General features: G+C 44.5%; 1 protein-coding gene across 7 annotated transcripts in view; it reads left to right on the plus strand.

Moving 5' to 3' along the window:
* Positions 1 to 23,265, plus strand: part of LOC126199361 (transcriptional enhancer factor TEF-1) — an 835,913-nt gene that overhangs the window by 375,228 nt on the left and 437,420 nt on the right. For 3 of the 7 annotated variants that reach the window (XM_049936237.1, XM_049936231.1, XM_049936236.1), the window contains exon 1: positions 17,631 to 17,661. The exons of the other annotated variants lie outside the window; for them this stretch is intronic. In XM_049936237.1, the coding sequence (XP_049792194.1) occupies positions 17,646 to 17,661 (16 nt within the window). In that variant the 5' untranslated portion in view covers positions 17,631 to 17,645. Of the gene's footprint in view, positions 1 to 17,630; positions 17,662 to 23,265 lie in introns of those variants that run through there. 7 annotated transcript variants of the gene reach the window in all.

Here is a 23,265-nt window from a genome sequence, read left to right on the forward strand (position 1 = left end):
GTTTTTCCACTGTTCAAACGTCCAATCTTTAAGCTCCTTACACTAAGCGAGGCGTCGTTTGGCATTTACTGGGGTAGTGTGTGGCTTATGAGCAGCTGGTCGACCATGACATTGAAGTTTTCTCACCTCCTGCCTAACTGTCATAGTACCTGGAATCATTCTGATGCAGTCTGAAATTCCTGTGTGATGGTCCGAATAGATGTCTGCCTATTACACATTACGACCCTCTTCAACTGTCGGCCGTCTCTGTCAACAAACGAGGTCAGCTTGTACACTTTTGTGCTGTACGTGTCCCTTCACGTTTTCACTTCACTATCTCATCAGAAACAATGGACCTAGGGATGTTGAGGAGTGTGGAAATCTCGCGTACAGACGTATGAGACAAGTGACACCCAGTCACCTGACCACGTTCGAAGTCCGTGAGTTCCGCGGAGCGCCCCATTCTGCTCTCTCACGAAATCTAATGACTATTGAAGTCGCTTATATGGAGTACCTGACAATAGGTGGCAGCACAATGCACCTAATATGAAAACGTATGTTTTTGGGGGTGTCCGGATACTTTTGATCACGTAGTGTATGTTACTACCCCCGAACGACCAAGGAATACGTCGAGATTGTCTGTAAGACACTGGTCGTCAAACTTTTTTTCTCAGGCGCCAGTACTGACTCAGTGGGGCGGCACCTCCTCGGACCCCATATGCACCAATCTTATTATTAACTGGTAACCTACATAAATTAGTCCGGTGTGTTATGAGCTCCCAACCGACTAGCTATAGTAAGGGCGCAGTAAGTTTGCCGCCGATCTCCAAAGTACTGATCGGTGAAAGTCGGCACCATTCGGAGCACTTCGCGCCTGTTCTGTTTCTTCCACCCTCAGTGACGCTAAAGATGTGACAGTAGTAATTGCCTGACGAAATGGAGGTGTGTTGTCTGCGTGAGCGGATGATTAATTGATTAACAACTATACTTCTACTTAAATGCAATATGCAATATCAGACACGATCAAAATTGTTTACTAATTTTCGAATGTCATTTTTCTTCTACTCACTGCGTTGTATTACAATAGCCTTAACTCAGTTTCGTATTACGTGCCGCATCTGAAGGTGATCACGTCAGTCATGCGCAGCCACGAGTCCATGTTACATTCGTGTTAAAATGTGCGCCACAGCAACTTATTGGTAGGCGTAGCACACGTTCGTGAGTTGTCAGTATTGGAAGACAGACAGTAAAACATTACATCCGTTAACCCAGTAGTTGCCGCTCTACTTACCCCTTTGCCTCCGAGGTAAGCGGTCAACATTACTTATCTCACGCCCGAATTCACCAACGACAATTAAAATTAACCCAATGGTACAATATTACTGTTTTTGTTAATATTTTTATTTGTTACTGAGCAGAAAAATTACACTTCTAAGAAGCTCTTAACGTTAGTTGACGTTTTAGGATTCGGCCGTTAGTTGCTAGATGCGTATTACTATAAAAAAAAAAAACGGCTGAGAACGGCAGGGTCGCTGGCGGCAGGCAGCAGTTCGAAGACCACTGACTGATGTAAGATACGAGAGATGTTCGTGGTTTGTTCCGAGACACTGAAAAACAGTGCGGCGATTAGGAACTTATCACCACCACCACCACCACCACCACCACCACCACCACCACCCTTCGTCGTACCAGGTCAATCCTGGTTATGAAAATGTCTTCCACCACCAAGATGTAAATCAGCTACCTCCTGGGCAAGTGCCACATCACTAACGTGCACTAGCCGCCTTTCTTGGGTGGAGGAGTTGATGTGACAGAACAGAAAGTGGGCCAAGACTAGTTAAGAATATAAGAAAAGAAAAAACAGGAGTCGAAAGCCAACAGAGATATGATTCCTTATGTTATGATATGGACTATCAGACCAATTGTGTGATTGAATTGAAGAGTTCCTAGATAACAGAACGCAGCATGTCATTCTCAATGGAGAGAAGTCTTCCGAAGTAAGAGTGATTTCAGGTGTGCCGCAGGGGAGTGTCGTAGGACCGTTGCTATTCACAATATACATAAATGACCTTGTGGATGACATCGGAAGTTCACTGACGCTTTTTGCGGATGATGCTGTGGTATATCGAGAGGTTGTAACAATGGAAAATTGTACTGAAATGCAGGAGGATCTGCAGCGAATTGACGCATGGTGCAGGGAATGGCAATTGAATCTCAATGTAGACAAGTGTAATGCGCTGCGAATACATAGAAAGATAGATCCCTTATCATCATATAAAGTTAATCGTCGCTAAAGCAGATGCTAGACTGAGATTCATTGGAAGAATCCTAAGGAAATGCAATCCGAAAACAAAGGAAGTAGGTTACAGTACGCTTGTTCGCCCACTGCTTGAATACTGCTCAGCAGTGTGGGATCCGTACCAGATAAGGTTGATAGAAGAGATAGAGAAGATCCAACGGAGACCGGCGCGCTTCGTTACAGGATCATTTAGTAATCGCGAAAGCGTTACGGAGATGATAGATAAACTCCAGTGGAATACTCTGCAGGAGAGACGCTCAGTAGCTCGGTACGGGCTTTTGTTGAATTTTCGAGAACATACCTTCACCGAAGAGACAAGCAGTATATTGCTCCCTGCTACGTATATCTCGCGAAGAGACCATGAGGATAAAATCAGAGAGATAGAGCCCACACAGAGGGATACCGACAATCCTTCTTTCCACGAACAATACGAGACTGGAATGGAAGGGAGAACCGATAGAGGTACTCAAGGTACCCTCCTCCACACACCGTCAGGTGGCTTGCGGAGTATGGATGTAGATGTAGATAATATCGAGCGGCTTTAAAGTAACGGGGAAACTTGTACTGGTAGTTACATTTAGGATGACAAGGCGATGTCCATCCTATCTTATTGCGTATTTTTTTTCTAAATCACTTTTAGTCACGTCAATTCTCTTGTGAAATACCCTGTTATGTTGGAGTCACTATCCGGATTATCTGTCTCACGGATACAGCCCTGTTTACATAAATGACTTGAGCGGTTAGTTGGTAAAAAGACAGTCGTATCTCCGATAAGAGTAATTTACTTCCCGCGTAGACGTAGATCTTTCACACTCTCAGAGTAGTAGATTAAGGGCTAGGAAAAGGGTGAAGAGAAACTAACTTCACTGCGAGATCTTTTCGATAAGAGCAAGTCATAAAGCGGGCTATGAAAACTGGAAAATGGCCTCGCTCGCTGCTTAAATCCTCTTGATGTGCTTCCCGGGTTGTCTCAACCGCGAATGGAGGGAATAATACATCCGTAGATTACACAAACAGCGTAGAGCGACACCACACTCAACCTTTATGAAAAGTGTACGGAGTTTTTGCAAAGGCCATGTCACAGCAATTGCAGATCAACGAGGAACCATAAAATTTCCTGAGGGTAACAAGAATATCTGCCATATAAAGCTACCTATAACTGTAATGTTTCCTTGTGTTTTAAGTGCAATGACGGTTGTTTCCTCACACTTTGCTTGCCATATCTACCACTGAAACAATATGACAGGTCAATATGAAATATTAGTAACTCTTCTCAACGTAAACAAACTACAACGAATACGAGTGTACAATTCATTGTTCAATTTCTCCGGCTAAGTTTGAGTAACATGGGTAACAAATGTGCCACTTGCAGTCTTAGGGTAACCTCACACTTTAGCTTCAAGTAATATTCAACCATAGTTACTCACGCACGCGATACAGTACTGCATGGGTTCCGCTTCTCAATGAAGACTTTAAAGTATTTCAAAGCCTGAATAAAGATGGTGCAATAGATCCATTGGTAGAATTATATATGTACTTGAATTACAGAAGTAGGAAATAAAAGTCTGCCCTGTTGTATATAAAAGTCCTCAGCACAAGAAAAGTTCGAAAATGTATTTAAGTTTCTTTTCTGTTTCTTTATGGACCATACACTCGAAGCCTCAGATTGGATATTTAATGAAGGGCAGTTTATTTGTGGAAGGAGTTAAACGTACGGAAGCAGATTGAGCGCAATAAAATTCGAAAGTAGTGCTGTTTCTTGGAAACTTCTCTAAAAGATTGCACGTTGTACTAAGCGAAAATTATATGTATTTTATCTTCTATGGCTGCTTACGTAAATGACAAAGTGGTTCGTCGCTCAGCTGCAATAAAATGTAGGATAGATTTAATAGGACATATCCTGAGATATTAAGGACCAGTTATGTTGGTGATGGAGGGAGATGTGGAAGGTAAAAATAGTAGAGCCATCGAGACGGAAATACCGCGAGCACGGTCATATGGATGTATATTGTAGTAGGTACGTAGAGATGAACAGACTTGAACAAGATAGTTTAGCTGCCGGTTTCCGGACTAAAGACACCACCACCACCACCGACAACAATAACAACTACTGTTATAAATATCGAATCATAGAAGAAATGCTCAAACCAACACGCTCAGGCACCATAAAATAATAAGCCAAGGTCATGAAAGACATTTGGCAAACAGCAAAAATTCCAGGAGATTGAAAAAATGGGTTAATTCACGTGTTACCCAAGAAGGAAGACGGAACAGATGTAAATAGCTACAGGGGAATCTCATTAACAACAGTTGCTTACAAAATTCTGTCTGTCTTCTCGATAGAGCACAGAAACAGCATGAACCAAAAAATGGAGGCTATCAGGAAAGATTCAGACGAGACCGTTCGTGCACAGAGCAAATCTGGAACCTAAAGCTAATTCTTAGACATCAGTACCAATTTAGTGTGCACATTTTTCTTTATTTCGAAAAAGAAAACACATGAAATCATAAAACGGACACTAACAGATAGAACGTCCAAGGTTAAATTTATGGGAGAGTTCTCAGATCCTTTCGAAATCAAAACGGGAGTAAGACAAGGAAATGTGCTGTCTCCATTACTTCTCAACTGTGTCCTTGAGAAAGTGATACAAGAACGTCGTACACAGAAATCGATCCTAAAAATTGACCAACCGGTCATTTTAGGTGGTGGCAAGTTATCTGTGTCAACGGCCTTGCTGCAGTGGTAACACCGGTTCCCGCCAGATAACCGAAGTTAAGCGCTGTTGGTCTTGGCTAACACTTGGATGGGCTTCCGTCCAAATCCATCGAGCGCTGTTGGCAAACGGGGGAGTCCTTGTGAGAAGAGTTGAAGAGCTACCTGACTGAGAAGTAGTGGCTCCGGTCACGAAAACTGACGACCACTGGGAGAGCGGTTTGCTGATCACATGCCACTCCATATCCGCACCCAGTGGCGCTTGTCGGCAGAGAATTACACGGCGGTGGGTCGGTATCTGTCGGGGAATGAAGACTCCTACGCCATCTGTTGATGTTCTGTTAAGTCTGTACATTGTGCTGCCGTCTGCAGCGGATATATTTCAACTGTAACTGTAAAATGGACGTGTGAGAATAAAGGTGTGTGTGAGCAGAAGTTTACTGTGTCCTTGATTTCACCAGTGTGTAGCAACATTTTGGTGCCGAAACCCGGGAGAACATGAAGAGATAGAGTGCTACTACACATTAAAGAGGACTCGACGCCGGCGGAGAAGGTTTTGAGCGACTTCAATCTCAAAATCCGGTCACGTCACGCCACGTTCAGCTCACACAGATAAGTTGGATTGCTCTGAAACTGTAGCAAAGGACACTGCGGGGCGATTGATTTGTATGTGATGTTACTTGGTGCATGTTTGTTGGTGGCAGAGCAATAGAGGGCAGTTGGTGTATTATTTGCAAGGCACAAAGGGGACTTGCTGAAGTATTGGTAGACTGCAGCGCCATCTGTTAGCAACAGCGACCACTACTAAAGGTCGCGGAAGTTGAAAACTGCACGGTCGCGCCATCTCTTGAGAACTACAAACATCACTAGGGGCTGCTAACGGTTCACACCCCAGGACAGCGCCATCCCTTAGCGATAGCATCCAACTGACGGGGTGTCTTGTCCTTGAACGCACTCTCGCGACAGAAGGCAAAACCACCAACTCACCATGGCAGAAGCAGTAGCTATGAACTTGGGGAGGTTGCGCCGGAAGCGGACGACCTTGCGATCGAATGCGACGCGTTTCGTCAGCCAAATAAACGCCTTCGATGGTTCTACAGCTGCAGAAGAAGTAGAACACTTCCAGGAACGCCTACAGGAAACATTAGAAGAGTTGAGCCGACTCAACGATACAATACAGGACTTGCTGGATGACTCTGAATACGAAGCCGACACGGAAGCTTATGAGGAATATACTGATAAATGCAAACGCGCCCTCCGAAAGGCGAAAGGCCTTCTAGGAGGAGCGCGCTCAGGAGACAGAAACGCGACGTCAGCGGCTCAACAACACGCCTGTATGGACATAAAATTGCCTACTATCAAACTGCACGCATTCTCAGGGAATATAGAAGCTTGGCCTCGATTTTGGGAGCAATTCACAGCTTCCATAGACGAGAATCCGATGGTGTCAACAATGAACAAGCATGTATTCCTCCGTGGTTGCCTTGATGGGGAACCTAAGGACTTGGTCGATGGGAAGCAAATTTTGAAATCCAAATATGGGGATAAAACAGAATTATCCAAAGTCACCTGGATTTCTTGGAGAATCTTAACACTTCGACTTCAGGCGGTCCAGAGGCTCTCAATTCCACCTACATTGAGTGCCATAAGCGCATCCAAGCACTATGAGCTCTAGGAGAAAATGTGGACTCTTATGGGAGAGTGCTTGCACCCAAACTTCTTCGAGCCTTTCCTGAAGAAATTTGCAAAAATTGGCTTGTTCATGCCCGAAGGCAAAAGATTGAAGAAGGGAACCTCACCCACCTCATGGAGTTCTTAAATGAAGAGGTGGAAGGAGCTATCAACACACGCAAAATTCGTGGAGATACTGTACCACACGAAAATTACGTACCAACAGCATCTGCCTTCCATGTAAAGGTTAAAACAAGAGGGACAAGAAGAAACAACAGAATTCAGAGCCCTTCTGTGTGTATTGCGGCGAAAGAGGGCACTGGGGCCAAGACTGCCAAAAGATTGCAAGCTTGCAGGCAAGAATCGACGCCCTCAAGACAATGAACCGTTGCTTTCTATGCTTGAGACGTGGCCACAACAGAAACCAGTGTTTCAAACGGGGAAAGGCGTCCTGTGCGAAATGTAAGGGGGGGGGGGGCATCACATTTCTATCTGTAGTAGCCATACCACAACAGTAAATAAAATTGAAACTATGTCTTCTAACTTCACATACCTGCAGACTGCTTGTGTGAGTATCACAGGACCCACTGGTAAGAGCAAACAGACATGTGCCATCCTGGACACAGGGAGTCAATCGAGTTTCATTCACCATTCACTGATCGAATCTCTCCAACTGTCATTGGAAGCACTACTCTCGAGATAACTACTTTCGAATCCAGTTACAGTTCATCACTCTCAAGGAAGAAGGTGCAGTTTAATATGATGGGGTGCTCCACTAATTCCCGCGTATCAGTAACAGCCTTTGAAACCACAAATAATTTTTCACAGCAACCAACAGTGCCACAAGATGTAGGAGATATGGCCTTGAGGGGTGGTACACCACTCGCAGATCCTAAAGGAGACACTGAAGATCTACCTATTGAGATCCTGATTGGAGCTGATTATTACTGGAGAATCGTGACTTTGGAACAACCAATCAAGGTATCACCATCATTGGTTCTTCTCCCAACAATCTTTGGATATGTTCTCAGTGGAAACAGATCTAGCACCACCATCAACAGAGCAACTGTCAACTTTATTCAGGGCAGCTGCAGTGATATATCTGATGAGTCAGTGCGCCGATTTTGGGACCTGGAGACAATCGGGATAACAGGACATCAAGAGCGAGCATTAGAACCCATGGACCACCCTATTTATCAGGAATTCCGAGAATCATACTGTGTGGAATATGGCCGCAGAGTTGTATCTCTGCCTCGAAAGAAGGATATGCCTCTCTCCTGCAACCGCACAACTGCTGAAGCGCGTCTTCGCTCCTTACAAAACAAGCTGCGAGGGAATGAAGAGCTGAAGGTCATTTACCACGAGACCATGTCGAAATATATTGAGAAGAACCAGGTAGAGGTAGCACCTGAGGACCATACTGCTGGAAACACTTTCTACCTGCCACACCACATTGTGAAGAAATGCATCAGTGGAAGTGTGAAGTACAGAATAGTCTTCGATGCATCCTCACATGAGCCAGAGTCTCTATCGCTGAATGATGCCCTCGAAAAGGGACCAAATTTACTTCCGGATATTCTAGCAATCTTACTACTATTCCGCACACTTCCACTGGGATTAGTGTGTGATGTGGACCGAGCTTTCCTGCAGTTAACGTTGAAAGAAGAAGGTGAGACCTCACGAGGTTCCTTTGGTATCGTGTTGAGCAAGCTGGAAGTGGTGCCTACATGACCACAAATGACGTGATTACATATCGCTTCAAACGTTTGCCATTTGGACTTGCACCAAGCCCATTCCTGTTGTCAGCTGCCGTAAGGGAGCTAGCAGCACTAAATAGTGAAAAATATCCACTATCTTCAGGACTTGTAAACAAGTCAGTGTTCATGGACGATTTCGTAGCGAGTGTTAGAGACAGCGACACCGCTGCAACTGTTTACCGTGAACTGACAGAACTTTTCCAGAAGATAAGTCTTCCATTGTCCAAATGGGCGACTAATTCGAATGATCTGAAGGCAATATGGGATGTCAAAGGCCTTGAAACAAAGACCACAACCCAAGTTTTAGGAATTAATTGGAACACAGAAGATGAGTCTATCTGCAGTGACTACGAGAAGATAGCTGAAAATCTAATGGACAAACTGGCTACCAAGAGAAATGTTCTTCGAGCAGCTGCTCAGTTTTATGACCCCCTGGGTGTGTACACTCCTGTTGGGCTCGTTTCAAAGATAATTTTCCAAGACACATGGCTGAGGGGTCTTACATGGGAGGAAGTTTTGCCCACAGATCTTGCATGTCGTTGGCACTCATGGGTCTCAAAGCTTCATCACTTGTCATCACTACATATTCCTAGATGGATAGGGACGCTGGGCACAGGTGGCTCTGCGGAGGTGCATGTATTCTGTGATGCATCTGAAAGAGCCTACGGCGCTGTTTTGTATATAAGGACATCTACTGAAACTGGATACACTGTGCACCTTGTCTGTAGCAAGAACAGACTGGCTCCTATCAAGAAGGTAACTCTATCCAGGTTGGAGTTACTTGCTGCATTGGTCGGATCACGACTCCTTCATTACTTTTGCCAGGAAACAGGGTTTGATGCCAACAGAGCTACCTTGTGGAGCGACTCAACAGTCACTTTGGAATGGGTCCGGAGTGATCCAAACAAATGGAAAACATTTATCTGTAATCGTGTGACAGAGATATTGACATACACCACACCCAGCCAATGGAGGCATTGTCCGGGAAGCCAAAATCCTGCAGATCATCTCACGTGGGGCTAGAAGCAAATCTGCTAGCCACTCTTGATATCTGGTGGGGTGGTCCACCATGGCTTTCAGAAGACAAGCAGTTCTGGCCACTGGAAATCTTATCCCCACCTCCATCAATGCCAGAAGCCAAAACGAGAGCAAATGTCACTCTGATCAGCATCACTGAACCACTACGGGACATTGCAAGGTTTAGTTCATATTGGCGAGTACTGCATATAACTGCCTTTGTATTTCGATTTATCAGCACAACAAGAAACAAAAATAGAATCTTTGGCAGTTTTAGTGCTTTGGAATTGCAAAATGCCCGCACCTACTGGATCAGAAGAGTTCAAGAGGAACTATTCACCAGTGAACTGTCTGCATTGCGTAAGGAAGAACAATTGCCCAAGGAATCAAAGATTGCTCGATACAATCCCTTTATATCGGATGGCATCCTTCGTCTTGGTGGTAGGCTGCAATGTGCTGCACTGTCACACTCAGAGAAGCATCCAGTTATATTGGATGGACGTCACCATTTCACTCAGCTTCCCATCAGACACACACATGTAAGACTGCATCATCTCGGTGTGCGGATTGTGTTAGGGGAACTGCGAGAAGAATTTTGGATTCTGCGAGGACGACAAGCTGTTCGGAGAGTTCTTCACTCTTGCCTACCATGCAAGATAATACACAGTCGCCGGTATGAAGAGATGGAGGCCCCACTACCACTGGACAGAGTTCAGCCTTCAAGACCATTTGCAGTAACAGGCATCGATTTTGCCGGACCATTATATGTCAAATCTGGACATCAAACAAAAAAGTCCTACATGGTCCTATTCACATGTGCAACAACACGGGCCATTTATATTGAACTTGCAACTGACATGTCCACTGACAGATTTTTGATGGCCATGCAACGCTTTGCAGGACGTAGGAGCCTACCAGTCACTGTCTACTCAGACAATGCTACAACATTCCATGCAGCCAACTCAGAACTGGCAGAGCTTTTCAAAACCATGCAGCATACTGACGTACAGCTCTACTGTGCCCACCATGGAATCACTTGGAAATTCATACCACCACGTGCGGCTTGGTGGGGAGGCTGGTGGGAACGCATGATAGGCTCAGTCAAGCGCTGCCTGAGGAAAGTTCTTGGTCGCTCCCAGGTGGATGAAGAGAGCTTAAACACCACCTTGATCAGCATAGAAGCCGCAATAAACTCACGACCCATCACTCAAGGAGAGAGTGACACTGCACTGACGCCAGCCCACTTTCTAAATGGTGGGAAATTAGTAACAATTCCATGTGGGCGAGAGCCAGCAACTAGAAAGGACCTTGCCAAGGAGTTCCGACTCAGACAAAAGGTCAATGACGACATCTGGCGCAGGTGGAAGACAGAATACCTCCTGCTGCTAAGACAATATCATGAGGTGAAGGGATACCCTTCGCAGAGGAAACCGAGAATTGGAGAGGTTGTTCTGCTCCAAGAAGACAGCAAACCACAGCACTTGTGGAAGAGGGCTGTGGTAGAAGAAGTGCGGTATGGCAGAGGCAGTAAAATACGGTGCATCATCCTCCGCCAGCCAGATGGTATGAAGATCTGTCGACCGGTCCTGCTGGTCATCCCCCTCGAGATGGACCAGGGTGGGGAGGATGTCGGGGAATGAAGACTCCTACGCCATCTGTTGATGTTCTGTTAAGTCTGTACATTGTGCTGCCCTCTGCAGCGGATATATTTCAACTGTAACTGTAAAATGGACGTGTGAGAATAAAGGTGTGTGTGAGCAGAAGTTTACTGTGTCCTTGATTTCACTAGTGTGTAGCAACAGTACCATTGGGCCTTCTGAGGCCTGCTCGAACTTAGTCAATCAGGCAAGTTTCCTATAGACTGCCTACCGTTTGCAGACGATTTAGCAGTATTAACTCGCGACATTTCATCAGCTCAAATTCAGATTGAACTCTTGAAAGATGCTACACGCCTGTCTTTTTAAAAAGACATGTTGTATATGACCTGCAGCAAAGACCCATCAAAATTCATCGAGAAGAAATATGGCAAATTAAACAAGTTCCATAATTTAAATGTCTCAAGTGCAACTGTTCAGGAAAATGAAAAGGGCATACCGACTTCCACAAAATATCTAGAGCAAGAGAAATATCACGAAGTATACAAAACTAGGACACTACAATACAGTGGAAAAGCGTAAGAAAATTATGGGCCCAAAACCTTTAAAGAAGAATGCCTTCTCGGAAGCTATCAGGAAAGTAACAGTACATAAATATCCCTTATTGACATTAGAAAACGCAGGTTAAGATTCCTTGGAAATATTAAAAAAAAACGTAACCAGACAGATTTATAAAACAAATAGCTAACTTTTTGACAATAGGAACAAAGCCAAAACGGACATGAGGGAATGATTTGGTGAGATTGTAGTGTTGGCTGAAGAGCCAACACCGTGTTACTAGAGGAGGCCGAAATGCATGCATTTTAGCTTACGCAAGCTGGCGTGAGGAGGGAAGAACTATACTGACGTGAGGTCTGGAACGTGACAAGGAAATAGAATTCAGAAAGCGGACGTAATTAGTTTGATACTTAACTTTAATCCATTAATGATGAACATGGCTCTTGACGGTACATGATTCACAATATTATCTGTTCAGAGTACATTCGTAGTAACTGAATGTGGCGCCTTGCTAGGTCGTAGCAAATGACGTAGCTGAAGGCTAGGCTAAACTGTCGTCTCTGCAAATGAGAGCGTATGTAGTCAGTGAACCATCGCTAGCAAAGTCGGCTGTACAACTGGGGCGAGTGCTAGGGAGTCTCTCTAGACTAGACCTGCCGTATGGCGGCGCTCGGTCTGCAATCACTGATAGTGGCGACACGCGGGTCCGACGTATACTAACGGACCGCGGCCGATTTAAAGGCTACCACCTAGCAAGTGTGGTGTCTGGCGGTGACACCACATAGATCAAAATTCATCTAAAATTGACAAGAATTATTCCAGATGATGCTCAGAAAAGTGGAATCGTAAGGTTCAAAATCTGCAGGTGGCAAGTTGAGCACGAGGAAAAACCAAACAAGACTGGAACGACATGGTTTGAAGTGAGAAAGGAATTCATTTGCGGTAGAAGCTTCTAGTTCATTTTTCACGATAAAAAAGGTTATTAGTTTGTCACAACTGTTATCAATGGATTACTTTTCTTTACTTACCTCCACAATTTGTTGTTTGTGCCGCTGTATATGTTGACTGAACTGGTTTAGCCACTCAATCGACTGCATCTCGAGTTAAGTATCTAAAGTAAAGTTACTTATTATTACGCAAACGTAAAGACACGTGTGGTAGACAATGCCAATGAATGCGTTACACAATCAGCGCGACATCTCGGAATCATTTCAAGTAGACGTCCCAGTAGCAAGAAATACGAATATTGAAAACAGGACAGTTTATCGCACTGCACAAAATTACAAGAATTTTCAACCTGCTTAGGCTAGGGTGATCATCTTATAGTGATATCACCCAATCTCTCAAATTTATAAAACAGTGGAGGACCAAATGCCTGTTACTGAAGCCTATCTAGCAGATAGAACACTACACGACGTTCTTAACGGGGCGAGATCGTCAGATTTAACTTTGGGAGTACACAAAGGATGTATTGTATGGCCATTACTGCTCCCAGTATACATAAATGGTCTTGCGGATAACGTTGGAAGCTCCATGAGGCTGTTAGTGGATGATGATGATAATGTTGATCATGATGATGTACATAGTGTCGCTACTGCGCATGCGCCTGTCACGGTCGCCAGTTGCAAGTCTCCTAGCACATTAGAAATTTGTGGTAAGTTCTATGGGACAAAACTGCTGAGACTTACACATTGCTTAATCTAACTTGAACTAATTTACGCTAAGGACAAAACACACACACACACACACACACACACACACACACACACACACACACACACACACACACGCCGGGCGCGGCTAACCCGCGCGGCTGGAAGCACATTGCCTCATTTCGTTGATAATTACCCTCCTCCTTCTCATTGATGATTGTTTTATCATTAATCATATTTTGTGATTGGTTGGCTGGAGTACATGAAGCACAGTGGATTGAAGTGCCACAGCAATCATAATGTTCAGTACACTACTTACTTGGACTTTTTCCGACCGGGAATTCGCGACCGACCACGTCTGAAGACTCTACATTAACAACTGTCATGGTAGCGCGCGTAGGAACAATAATAGTGAAATGTCAGTGAGTATCTATACGGAACGACGTAAAGTGGAATGGTCTAATAAAGTTATTTGGGAGGGGGGGGGGGGTGGAGCCGAATGCAAGGCTGAGATTCATTGGAGGAAATGTAATTGATCTACGAAAGAAATGGCTTTCAAAAACTCATCCGACCGATTCTTCAGAACTGCTCGTCGGCCTGAGACACTTGCCAGTTACGTAATTTCGTTTAGTAAGCTTTACGGAAATGCTCCTCAAAGTCCAGTGCAGATGCTGCAGAAAAGGTGTCAGGCGTCACGGAAAGGGTTACTGTTGATAGGTACAGCTTACGTTTCAAGAATAATTTGTCGCCGTATTACTTACTCCCGCATACATCTCGTAAGATGATCGCGACGAGAGAATCTGATAAATGAAAGCTCATACGGAAGCTTAGCAAATCTTATTCTTCTCACGCACTTTACGTGAATGGAACAGGAAAGGATGTCATGAATTGGTACGTTCTTGGTATCCTGTGGTGTTAGAAGTGGCTTGCCCAGCCAGTTATGGAATGACCTACTGTTTAACACGAACTCCCCATGGCTGGAAGTGATTGACAGTGAGCTCCGTCTCGTAAAGTCAACAACTCGGCCATGGCGCCCCTCCTTCCAGCCACGCAGACGAAATGGGGTTCTCTTTTCACTAGTCTTCGCATACAACACAGCCCTATGACGCATGGCTTCTTGATATGTCAGGGGGACCCTCTAAAGTGTAATGCATGTGGCGGACAGATTACATTGAACTACGTGTTACCTGAGTATTTAATTTTCACACACGAGGGCTGCAGATAATTTACCAACAGATTTGTCCTCTATTTTAACTGACAATGACGCGACGGTGGTACGACTTTCTGTGAAATGCCCAACTCGTTCCGTAAAATTTTAGAGAGAAATCTTTAATGTGTTATCGAAGCTGGCGCAACCACGTTTTTTATGAGTGATCAGTAAGTCACTTATCCCTGTGTAATATTTTTGATTTAGTCTTTGTCTTCTTTGTGAGTTACCTGACAGTTTTAGAACCTCTGACTATTTTAACGCACGTGCGGATGACCATGGGGTGAGACCGGGAGAGAATGAGTGCAGCTTTGTAAGAGATTCCCCTCCTCTTTTATCACAGTTCCGAACCTTTACCACATTCGTTTCTACTAATTTTCATAATGACGCAACCACGTCGTTGAACGCTCCTTAAGCCCCCCCCCCCCCCCCCCACACACATACCACATTACATTAACAGGTAATTCCCAGAGGTGAAAAAGCAATATCCTGGAATCAACCGGTGATCGAACCTGAGACCTTTGGATTTATAGTCTGGCGCTTATTGACTGATCTACCTATAGGTTAGGTTTCGAATAACGAGAGGAGAAAGACATTGTGTCCGCCGTTCAGGTATATTGAATTTCTTCGAGAGTGAAGTACGGCTTGTCTCAGAACGCTATAACGGATGAATCTTGGGATTGTGCGAGTAGAGTAGCATGTTCCTTAGAGAGTGTAGTTTTAGCAGAAAGACGACTGCAGGTTTCGGTGGCGCACGCCGCAGGTACACGGAGGTCGAGGGTCAGAGGACGGGGTGGGTGGGCGCCCTCCTCCCAAGTTAATTACAAAGTGGCGGGGGAGCGCATTCCGCGCATACTTGGCCAGGCCGCCGGCCGCTCCCTCTTAATCCCATATCTGCAGTCCTCACCGCGCGGCACACCACAGCGCTAAGTAATAAGTCTCTTTATCTGGCTCGCAAACTGAAGAGACAATTTGGGATTGCGGCAGCTCTCACACTGGACCAGCCAGCTACTCGCCCGTGGTCTAACGTTTCCGGAAAGACGTCGTGACGCATTGTTAAGGCGCTGAAGCGAGGAGAATCGAATCGGGGATACGCATTGATACTATCCGGCATGTACCTGGACCACTTCAGTTTAATACAGATTCTTTCATAGAGCGAGCTAGCTAGCACAATGTACTTCCACACGTACATGTATACTCCGCAAGGCACCGTATGGTGTGTGGCGGAGGGTACTTCATATACCGCTGTCATTTTCCCCCGTCTCTGTTCCATTCGCACACCACAGCGCTAAGTAATAAGTCTCTTTATCTGGCTCGCAAACTGAAGAGACAATTTGGGATTGCGGCAGCTCTCACACTGGACCAGCCAGCTACTCGCCCGTGGTCTAACGTTTCCGGAAAGACGTCGTGACGCATTGTTAAGGCGCTGAAGCGAGGAGAATCGAATCGGGGATACGCATTGATACTATCCGGCATGTACCTGGACCACTTCAGTTTAATACAGATTCTTTCATAGAGCGAGCTAGCACAATGTACTTCCACACGTACATGTATACTCCGCAAGGCACCGTATGGTGTGTGGCGGAGGGTACTTCATATACCGCTGTCATTTTCCCCCGTCTCTGTTCCATTCGCAAATGGTGCGTGGAAAAAACGAATGTCTACAAACTTCCGTGTGAGGTGTAATTTCTTCGATGTTCTGGTCGTCGCCACTTAGCGAGACACATGAGGTTCAAAATGGTTCAAATGGCTCTGAGCACTACGGGACTTAACAGCTGAGGTCATCAGTCCCCTAGAACTTAGAACTAATTAAACCTAACTAACCTAAGGACATCATACACATCCATGCCCGAGGCAGGATTCGAACCTGCGGCCGTAGCGGTCACGCGTTTCCAGACTGAAGCGCCTGGAACCGCTCGGCCACATCGGCCGGCGATACATGAGGAAGGAAGTAGTACACTGTAAGAAAAAAAATGCACCACGAAAGAATTATCCGAATGGAACGGAAATCGTTTGATGTGGTTTACATGTATAGGCGAACAAATGATAACGTTTTCAGAAAAATCTGGGTGATTCGTTCCAAAGAAAGAGCTTCACAAACTGAGCCAGTCAATAACACGTTGCCTCACCTGTGGCCTGTAGGCAAGCAGTTTGATTGATAGAGCTGTTGTATATCTTTCAGGGATGTCGTACCAAATTCTGTCCAGTTGGCGCTTTAGATCGTCAAGGTCCCGAGCTGGTTGGAGGGCGCTGCCCACAATGCTCCAAACGTTCTGATTCGAGGAGAGGTCCAGCGACCATGCTAGCCAAGATAGTGGGTTGGCAAGCACGAAGGCAAACAGTAGAAACTCGTGTCTTGTGCAGGCGGGCATTATCTTGCTGAAATGTAAGCCCAGTATGGATTGCCATGTCGGACAACAAAATGGAGCGTAGAATACATCTGACAAATGTGAGAGATGTTGACTTATAGTTTTGTGCGTCTGTTTGACTACCCTTGCCGGCCGGAGTGGCCGAGCGCTTCTAGGCGCTACAGTTTGGAGCCGCGCGATCGCTACGGTCGCAGGTTCGAATCCTGCCTCGGGCATGGATTTGTGTGATGTCCTTAGGTTAGTTAGGTTTAAGTAGTTCTAAGTTCTAGGGGACTGATGTCCTCAGCAGTTAAGTCCCATTTGAACCATCTGACCACCCTTATCAAAAACAGGAATGACCTATGCTTTCTTCCAGTCGTCAGGAAAGCTTCGCCTCTCCAGCGACCCACGGTACACTACTGGTAGAAGAAGAGCATATTCTTTCGCATACTCAGCAGTATCTTATTTTTGAATGGACCAAGGAGGGGACTGACTGTCAATGACACAATGTAGCCTCCGCCTTGCACTGTACAGTGGCGTGCGTAGTACAATGGTATAAATGTACATTTGGAACAATACTTAATGATACACGTAGTGTGTTATCAAACTTGTTTTCTTTTAACCCTGTAAAAATATGGATTATCAAGAATTGCCTGGTTCTTGATCCCACGTCTTGTTTGTGATTGGGTTATTTGTTTTTGTTTCAGGTGAGTATCTGATGGCCGTAAGAGGGAAATGTGAGGTAGCCGCCTGCTACATCGTGACGACAAATTGGAGAAGGCCGTGTTCTACTCACTTGGAGGTTGCACTATTCATTCATAGTGTTTCTTCTCTCTCTTCTTGTTCCTGATGTACTGCTCTACAGGTGTGACTCTTTCTATTTTAGTCTATTGGTAGTCTGTTGAGAATCGACCTGTTACGGCGTACGGTCTACGAGATTTGTTGTTAAGGTCCGGCTGAAATCTTCGATTCTACGTTCTGTGTGCTTCTGCTTCCACTTTGCAATAGTTCCATAGAGCGCAATGGTTCAGTGGTTAAGTCCTGTGGCTCATATTGGAGTATTCCAAAATCGATTAAGGCGACTGCTGGAGCGGATCCTGGGAGCAGTGTACGACCCATTTTCTTCCCCAATCCGAAGTTGTTTCTTTGACGAGCTAGCCGACGACTTGGCGTCATTGGATGGTAAATCTTCGACAATGCCAGGCATTCGTGCTGGCGAAACGTCAGAAAAAATCATTAAACAAAACTGGGCCAAAGATCCCGAGACTAAATCTAACAGCCAATACGTTAACAAGAAGAATATTTGCGTAATTTGCTTTGTGATATGTATGCAGTGCCACACCCGTGAGTCAGGAAGCTATTTTAATAAAGTATAGAAAAATACAAGTTTTAAGTAGCTTCTGTACCTCAACTACTGTTAAATTATCAGTTAAAAACTGGAATGGGAAACTACTGATACTGTATCTGACAGCGTGTGTGAAGTTTTATTTCAGTCGGCATACTGAAACAGATACAAGTTAAACTTGTCTCTTCATATACGAACCGCAGTACGCCAGTTACCTTATGCATAGTGTGGGGGAACAGATCCCATGCACATCTCTTTAGGCCGGCTACGGTCGCAGGTTCGAATCCTGCCTCGGTCATGGATGTTTGTGATGTCCTTAGGTTGGTTAGGTTTAACTAGTTCTAAGTTCTAGGGGACTAATGACCTCAGCAGTTGAGTCCCATAGTGCTCAGAGCCATTTGAACCATTTGAACATCTCTTTACAGCATCTATACAGGCTTCCAAAACTGGCTCTTAGAGAATGATTACATATTGGTACGTCACACAGCACATTGCTTCGTATAAAGACCATTCCTGAAAAATTAGAGTGATTCGGCCTAGTACTGACAGTCACTCTTCCCGCGCCTCTTTCACGACTGGAAAAGGTAAAGGGGTGGAGGGGGTTGACAGTGGTACATAAAACACTCTCCCCCACAAAGCTTGTGGAGTATGTATGTGGATGAAGATTTGTGGATATTTTAGAAAATGCATTAACGGCAGATAGTGAGCTTAGTTTTTAGCCGCAGTAGGTGAGTGCGGAGAAACAAAGGCCGGAAGCGCAGCGGACAGAGTAGAAACGCACCGCTTCGCCGAATGCCGCGGGTGGGAAGGGACGACCTTGACAATGGCCGCTTCACCACACGCGACGCGACACTGCAATCGATTTGCAGCACTACGTGGTCTATGTCGGTGACACTGGTAACACAGCACCGCACATGTTGTTACCAACTTGCAAACGCACAGAGGTTTTATCAACAAATTAAAACATAGCAATAGCTAGAGCATCGTGACGCGTTTGGGCGATACTTTTCCAGTAGCTTTGCGGGTGCAACGTGTAATGGTACTTGAATTACGTAACCATTACGGCACCTCACCTCAACCTCTCGATAACAGCAATATTCTACTGTGTTTCTGTAAAATAGTTAACATATTTCTGTGACAACATTCAGATTTGATTTTATTAATGTAGAGATACTTCGATACATCGACATGTATGTGTTGCAATGGTATTATTATGTGTATTCTTTCTTTTGTCACTATGATCTTTGACGTACTTGTAACTCTGATTTTTGGGCGCGTAAGCGGTTATTAGAGTGTCAAGCTTTGGTTGTCATGTTAAAAAGACGCAAATTGCAGTCAGTTTATGAAATGTTAATTTTAACAATGTGGAAGATATTGTCAAGTATGTTTTATATTCTGAAGTCATGTTTTGGAACGAGTTACGTGATATTGCAACAAAAGTAATAAAGAAGAAGTGTAACTTAAATACGGAGTGCTGATTATTTTTTTACATCACCATTGTCCTAACTTGCAGAAGTTTCATCTTCAACAATGGTTCATGAAACACATCTATAAAACTTTTGAATATCGCAGAATAACACCTAGGCCTCTTTGCATCCCAGCTTGGAATCATGACTACCTAGATTTTCGACGATTGAGCCATGAGTTCACAACGAGACCAGCGTGGGAAACACGAAAAGATGAGTGCCTAGTTTATCCATTATTTCAAGAAATGACTTTATTAACTGTGCTCTAATGACACCTGCCACGTAATATAACTTTGTTGTTGCCCGAAAATGCAATATTTAGCAGCGTGAGCAACACTACAATCATAATTAATTTTTGACCTTTGTTGTGGTAGGGTTGTTAGAAACGGGAGAAGCAAAGGCGTGCTGCGCGAAGTGCTGCTAGCTCCACTGGCTACCAACACGTTTTCGTTGGAATAAATGGCACGGCCCACTACTTCCCATGCCAGTAAGTAAATCTGGCACTACATCGTACACAGCATGTGTACAGGTGACGGAAACACGGATAGCTTTGTGGATGTGTCGACGCCGTTCGGAAGGCGGGATTTGGCGGGAAGGGGGAGGAGAGGGCTTATGGGTTCGTGTCTACTCCCACCCCCTTAGGCGTTTACATTTTTACATATATCAACTTCAAGTTTATTAATAATTTTTGGGAAATGATGTAGCCTGAAAACAGTCTAAAATGGCAAGGAGTTCCAGAAAATTATTACCTTTAAGACAGGACCCTTTCCAGTTTCTAGCCCACATGGATGAGCTTTCAGACTGACCGGCTGCAGTGAGCTTTCCAGCCAGGTAAAAGCTGATTATATATTCTGCTATGAACAACGAATCGGTCACGGTTTTTGAGTCCACGGAAGGAACTGGCAAACCTGAGCAAGACATAAAGTGAAAGGCACTCCACTAAGGGAAAAATGACAGAAACACTGACTTTTACGATGGAGGCGGAAACTTCTGCAAGAAATAGCGTTTCTCTCGTCTACACTCTCACACAGCCACAGTCTGCAGACCTGTGTTCACAATCGTAGTGCTAAGAGAAGTACTGTACACCTGACGCGCGCTAACATGTTTGGATACCGATCACGGTGGCGCATTGATTAAGAAGCTGCACCCGCATTCGCGAAGACCAGGGCTCAGTCCGATGTCCGGCTATCTAGGTTTTGGTTTCTCATTTTTTGCATAAACCTTAGGAAGGAAATTACAGGAAGCTTACTTTAAAAAAGTGTACACTTATATCCTTTTTGAATTCGAGTTCGCCTTCCTTTATTCATGCTGATAATAAGCGCGTACGAATAGGCGTAGTTTCGGAACGAAGTAATCGCACCGAACTCTCGCTAATCCGGCCGTCGATAGTCCGGCCTCTCAGTAATCCGGCCCACATCCAGTCATTCAAGCGGAAATGACGCACACAGTAATCAGTTCACGAGTGCAGGGATGTTGTTAGCTAATTAAGATGTTAAGTAATGCTACACATGTTTCAAATTGTGGCTTTCTTTACGATTCAGTGTCATGGCTTCCTAACGGAAGCATGTTATGCTGGACCTCAAGCAGAAACTCGTAATTAGGGATAACTGAACTGAGGTTCTTCGCAGAAAGTCATTGTTGATGAGTACAGTGTTGGAGGACTAACTCTGTATGACCAAACCCTGATACGAAGAGAGAATCAAAAGCGTACAGGAAAGGTAACATACGAGGAGAGAACATGAAGAGATCTCACACTGCTGGTGCTGAAGATGCTGACATCTTCCTGGAGTACATTGTGCAACAATCAGAAACATCAGTACCGATGTACGCTCGTAAAGCCATTCTGTGATAAAGAATAGTGCTGTCACGTATCATCATTGCGACAATTAAAATTTTTGGTGCGTGTTTCATATTCACTGTAGTATATGTTCACACTCAAGGACTAAGTTTCCTATGAAAATGAATGTAGGTATCTTTAGACATACAAAGTATAATCTGTATGCGTTTACGCTTAATTCCACACACAGTCAGTAATCCGGCACCCATATGTGCAAGGGTTGGCAGGATTAGCCAGTCTACTGTATATTTGCTCAACTGCTCGTTTGAAAGGAATTAACACTCTTAAACTATTTTAAACGTTGTTGTTGTTGTTGTTGTTGTTGTTGTTGGGGTCTTCAGTCCTGAGACTGGTTTGATGCAGCTCTCCATCTACCCTATTCTGTGCAAGCTTCTTCATCTCCCAGTGCCTACTGCAACCTACATCCTTCTGAATCTGCTTAGTGTATTCGTCTCTTGGTCTCCCTCTACGATTTTTACCCTCCACGCTGCCCTCCAATGCTAAATTAGTCATCCCTTGATGCCTCAGAACATGTCCTACTAACCGGTCCCTTCTTCTAGTCAACTTGTGCCACAAACTCCTCTTCTCCCCAATTCTATTCAATACCTCCTCATTAGTTATGTGATATACCCATCTAATCTTCAGCATTCTTCTGCAGCACCACATTTCAAAAGCTTCTATTCTCTTCTTGTCTAAACTATTTATCGTCCATGTTTCACTTCCAAACTATTTATCGTCCATGTTTCACTTCCATACAAATACTTTCAGAAACGACTTCCTGACACTTAAATCTATACTCGATGTTAACAAATTTCTCTTCTTCAGAAACGCTTTCCTTGCCATTGCCAGCCTACATTTTATATCTTCTCTACTTCAACCATCATCAGTTATTTTGCTCGCCAAATAGCAAAACTCCTTTCCTACTTTAAGTGTCTCATTTCCTAATCCAATTCCCTCAGCATCACCCGACTTAATTCGACTACATTCCATTATTCTCGTTTTGCTTTTGATGTTCATCTTTTATCCTTCTTTCAAGACACTGTCCATTCCGTTCAACTGCTCTTCCAAGTCCTTTGCTCTCTCTGATAGAATTATAATGCCATCGGCGAACCTCAAAGTTTTTATTTCTTCTCCACGTAGGTGACGGTTTTTCTTCGCAGATGCTACTGTATTCCTTTGCTGATACTTCTAATTGATTTTTGCCACAAGCACCATAATTTTACTTAGCGTGGCTCTGTGCGGACTTGGAATAATAGATGCGCTGTTGCTTTAGCATACAAGGCGGCAGGTGCTTCACTGCCTGCAGCATGTTCGGCTCATGCTTCTCTGTTGGCGGAACGTAAATAATCATCTGTTTGATCTCGCTTTGCGCCTTGGCACCTGTGACGTAAACATTTGTCGTGTTTGTTTGCACTTGTGTTTCCTGTAATTAGGGGTGCGCCTCAGTGTCTAAATAATTTTCAAAATGAATGGGAGCGCTATTTTCCATTCTTTTTCTAGAAGCGCTGTTAGCGTCCTGTGCGACCATGCGAATGATGTCCAGTATTACTCACAGCACGAAGTGTTTCTCAACCGTCCGAAAGTAGGACTAGCGCAGTTACCGTTAAGTTATTGACTTGGCGCAAAGGTTTAGAATAATGTCATCTTCGCGAGAAGAAAGCTAACGTCCCGTTGCTGTTCACGCTATGAACGTTTTGTTTCTGTAATTCATTTCGCTATACGTCTAGGCTGTTTCCATTAAGGGCTTAGTTTTCTTCCATTTGAGGCTAGCTGAGATTGCGATCCGTGTCCACGGATATTTCCTTGCGGTAGTAAGTTAAA

This window comes from Schistocerca nitens, chromosome 8, assembly GCF_023898315.1.
Source record: "Schistocerca nitens isolate TAMUIC-IGC-003100 chromosome 8, iqSchNite1.1, whole genome shotgun sequence".
In the NCBI taxonomy this organism is placed as follows: domain Eukaryota; kingdom Metazoa; phylum Arthropoda; class Insecta; order Orthoptera; family Acrididae; genus Schistocerca; species Schistocerca nitens.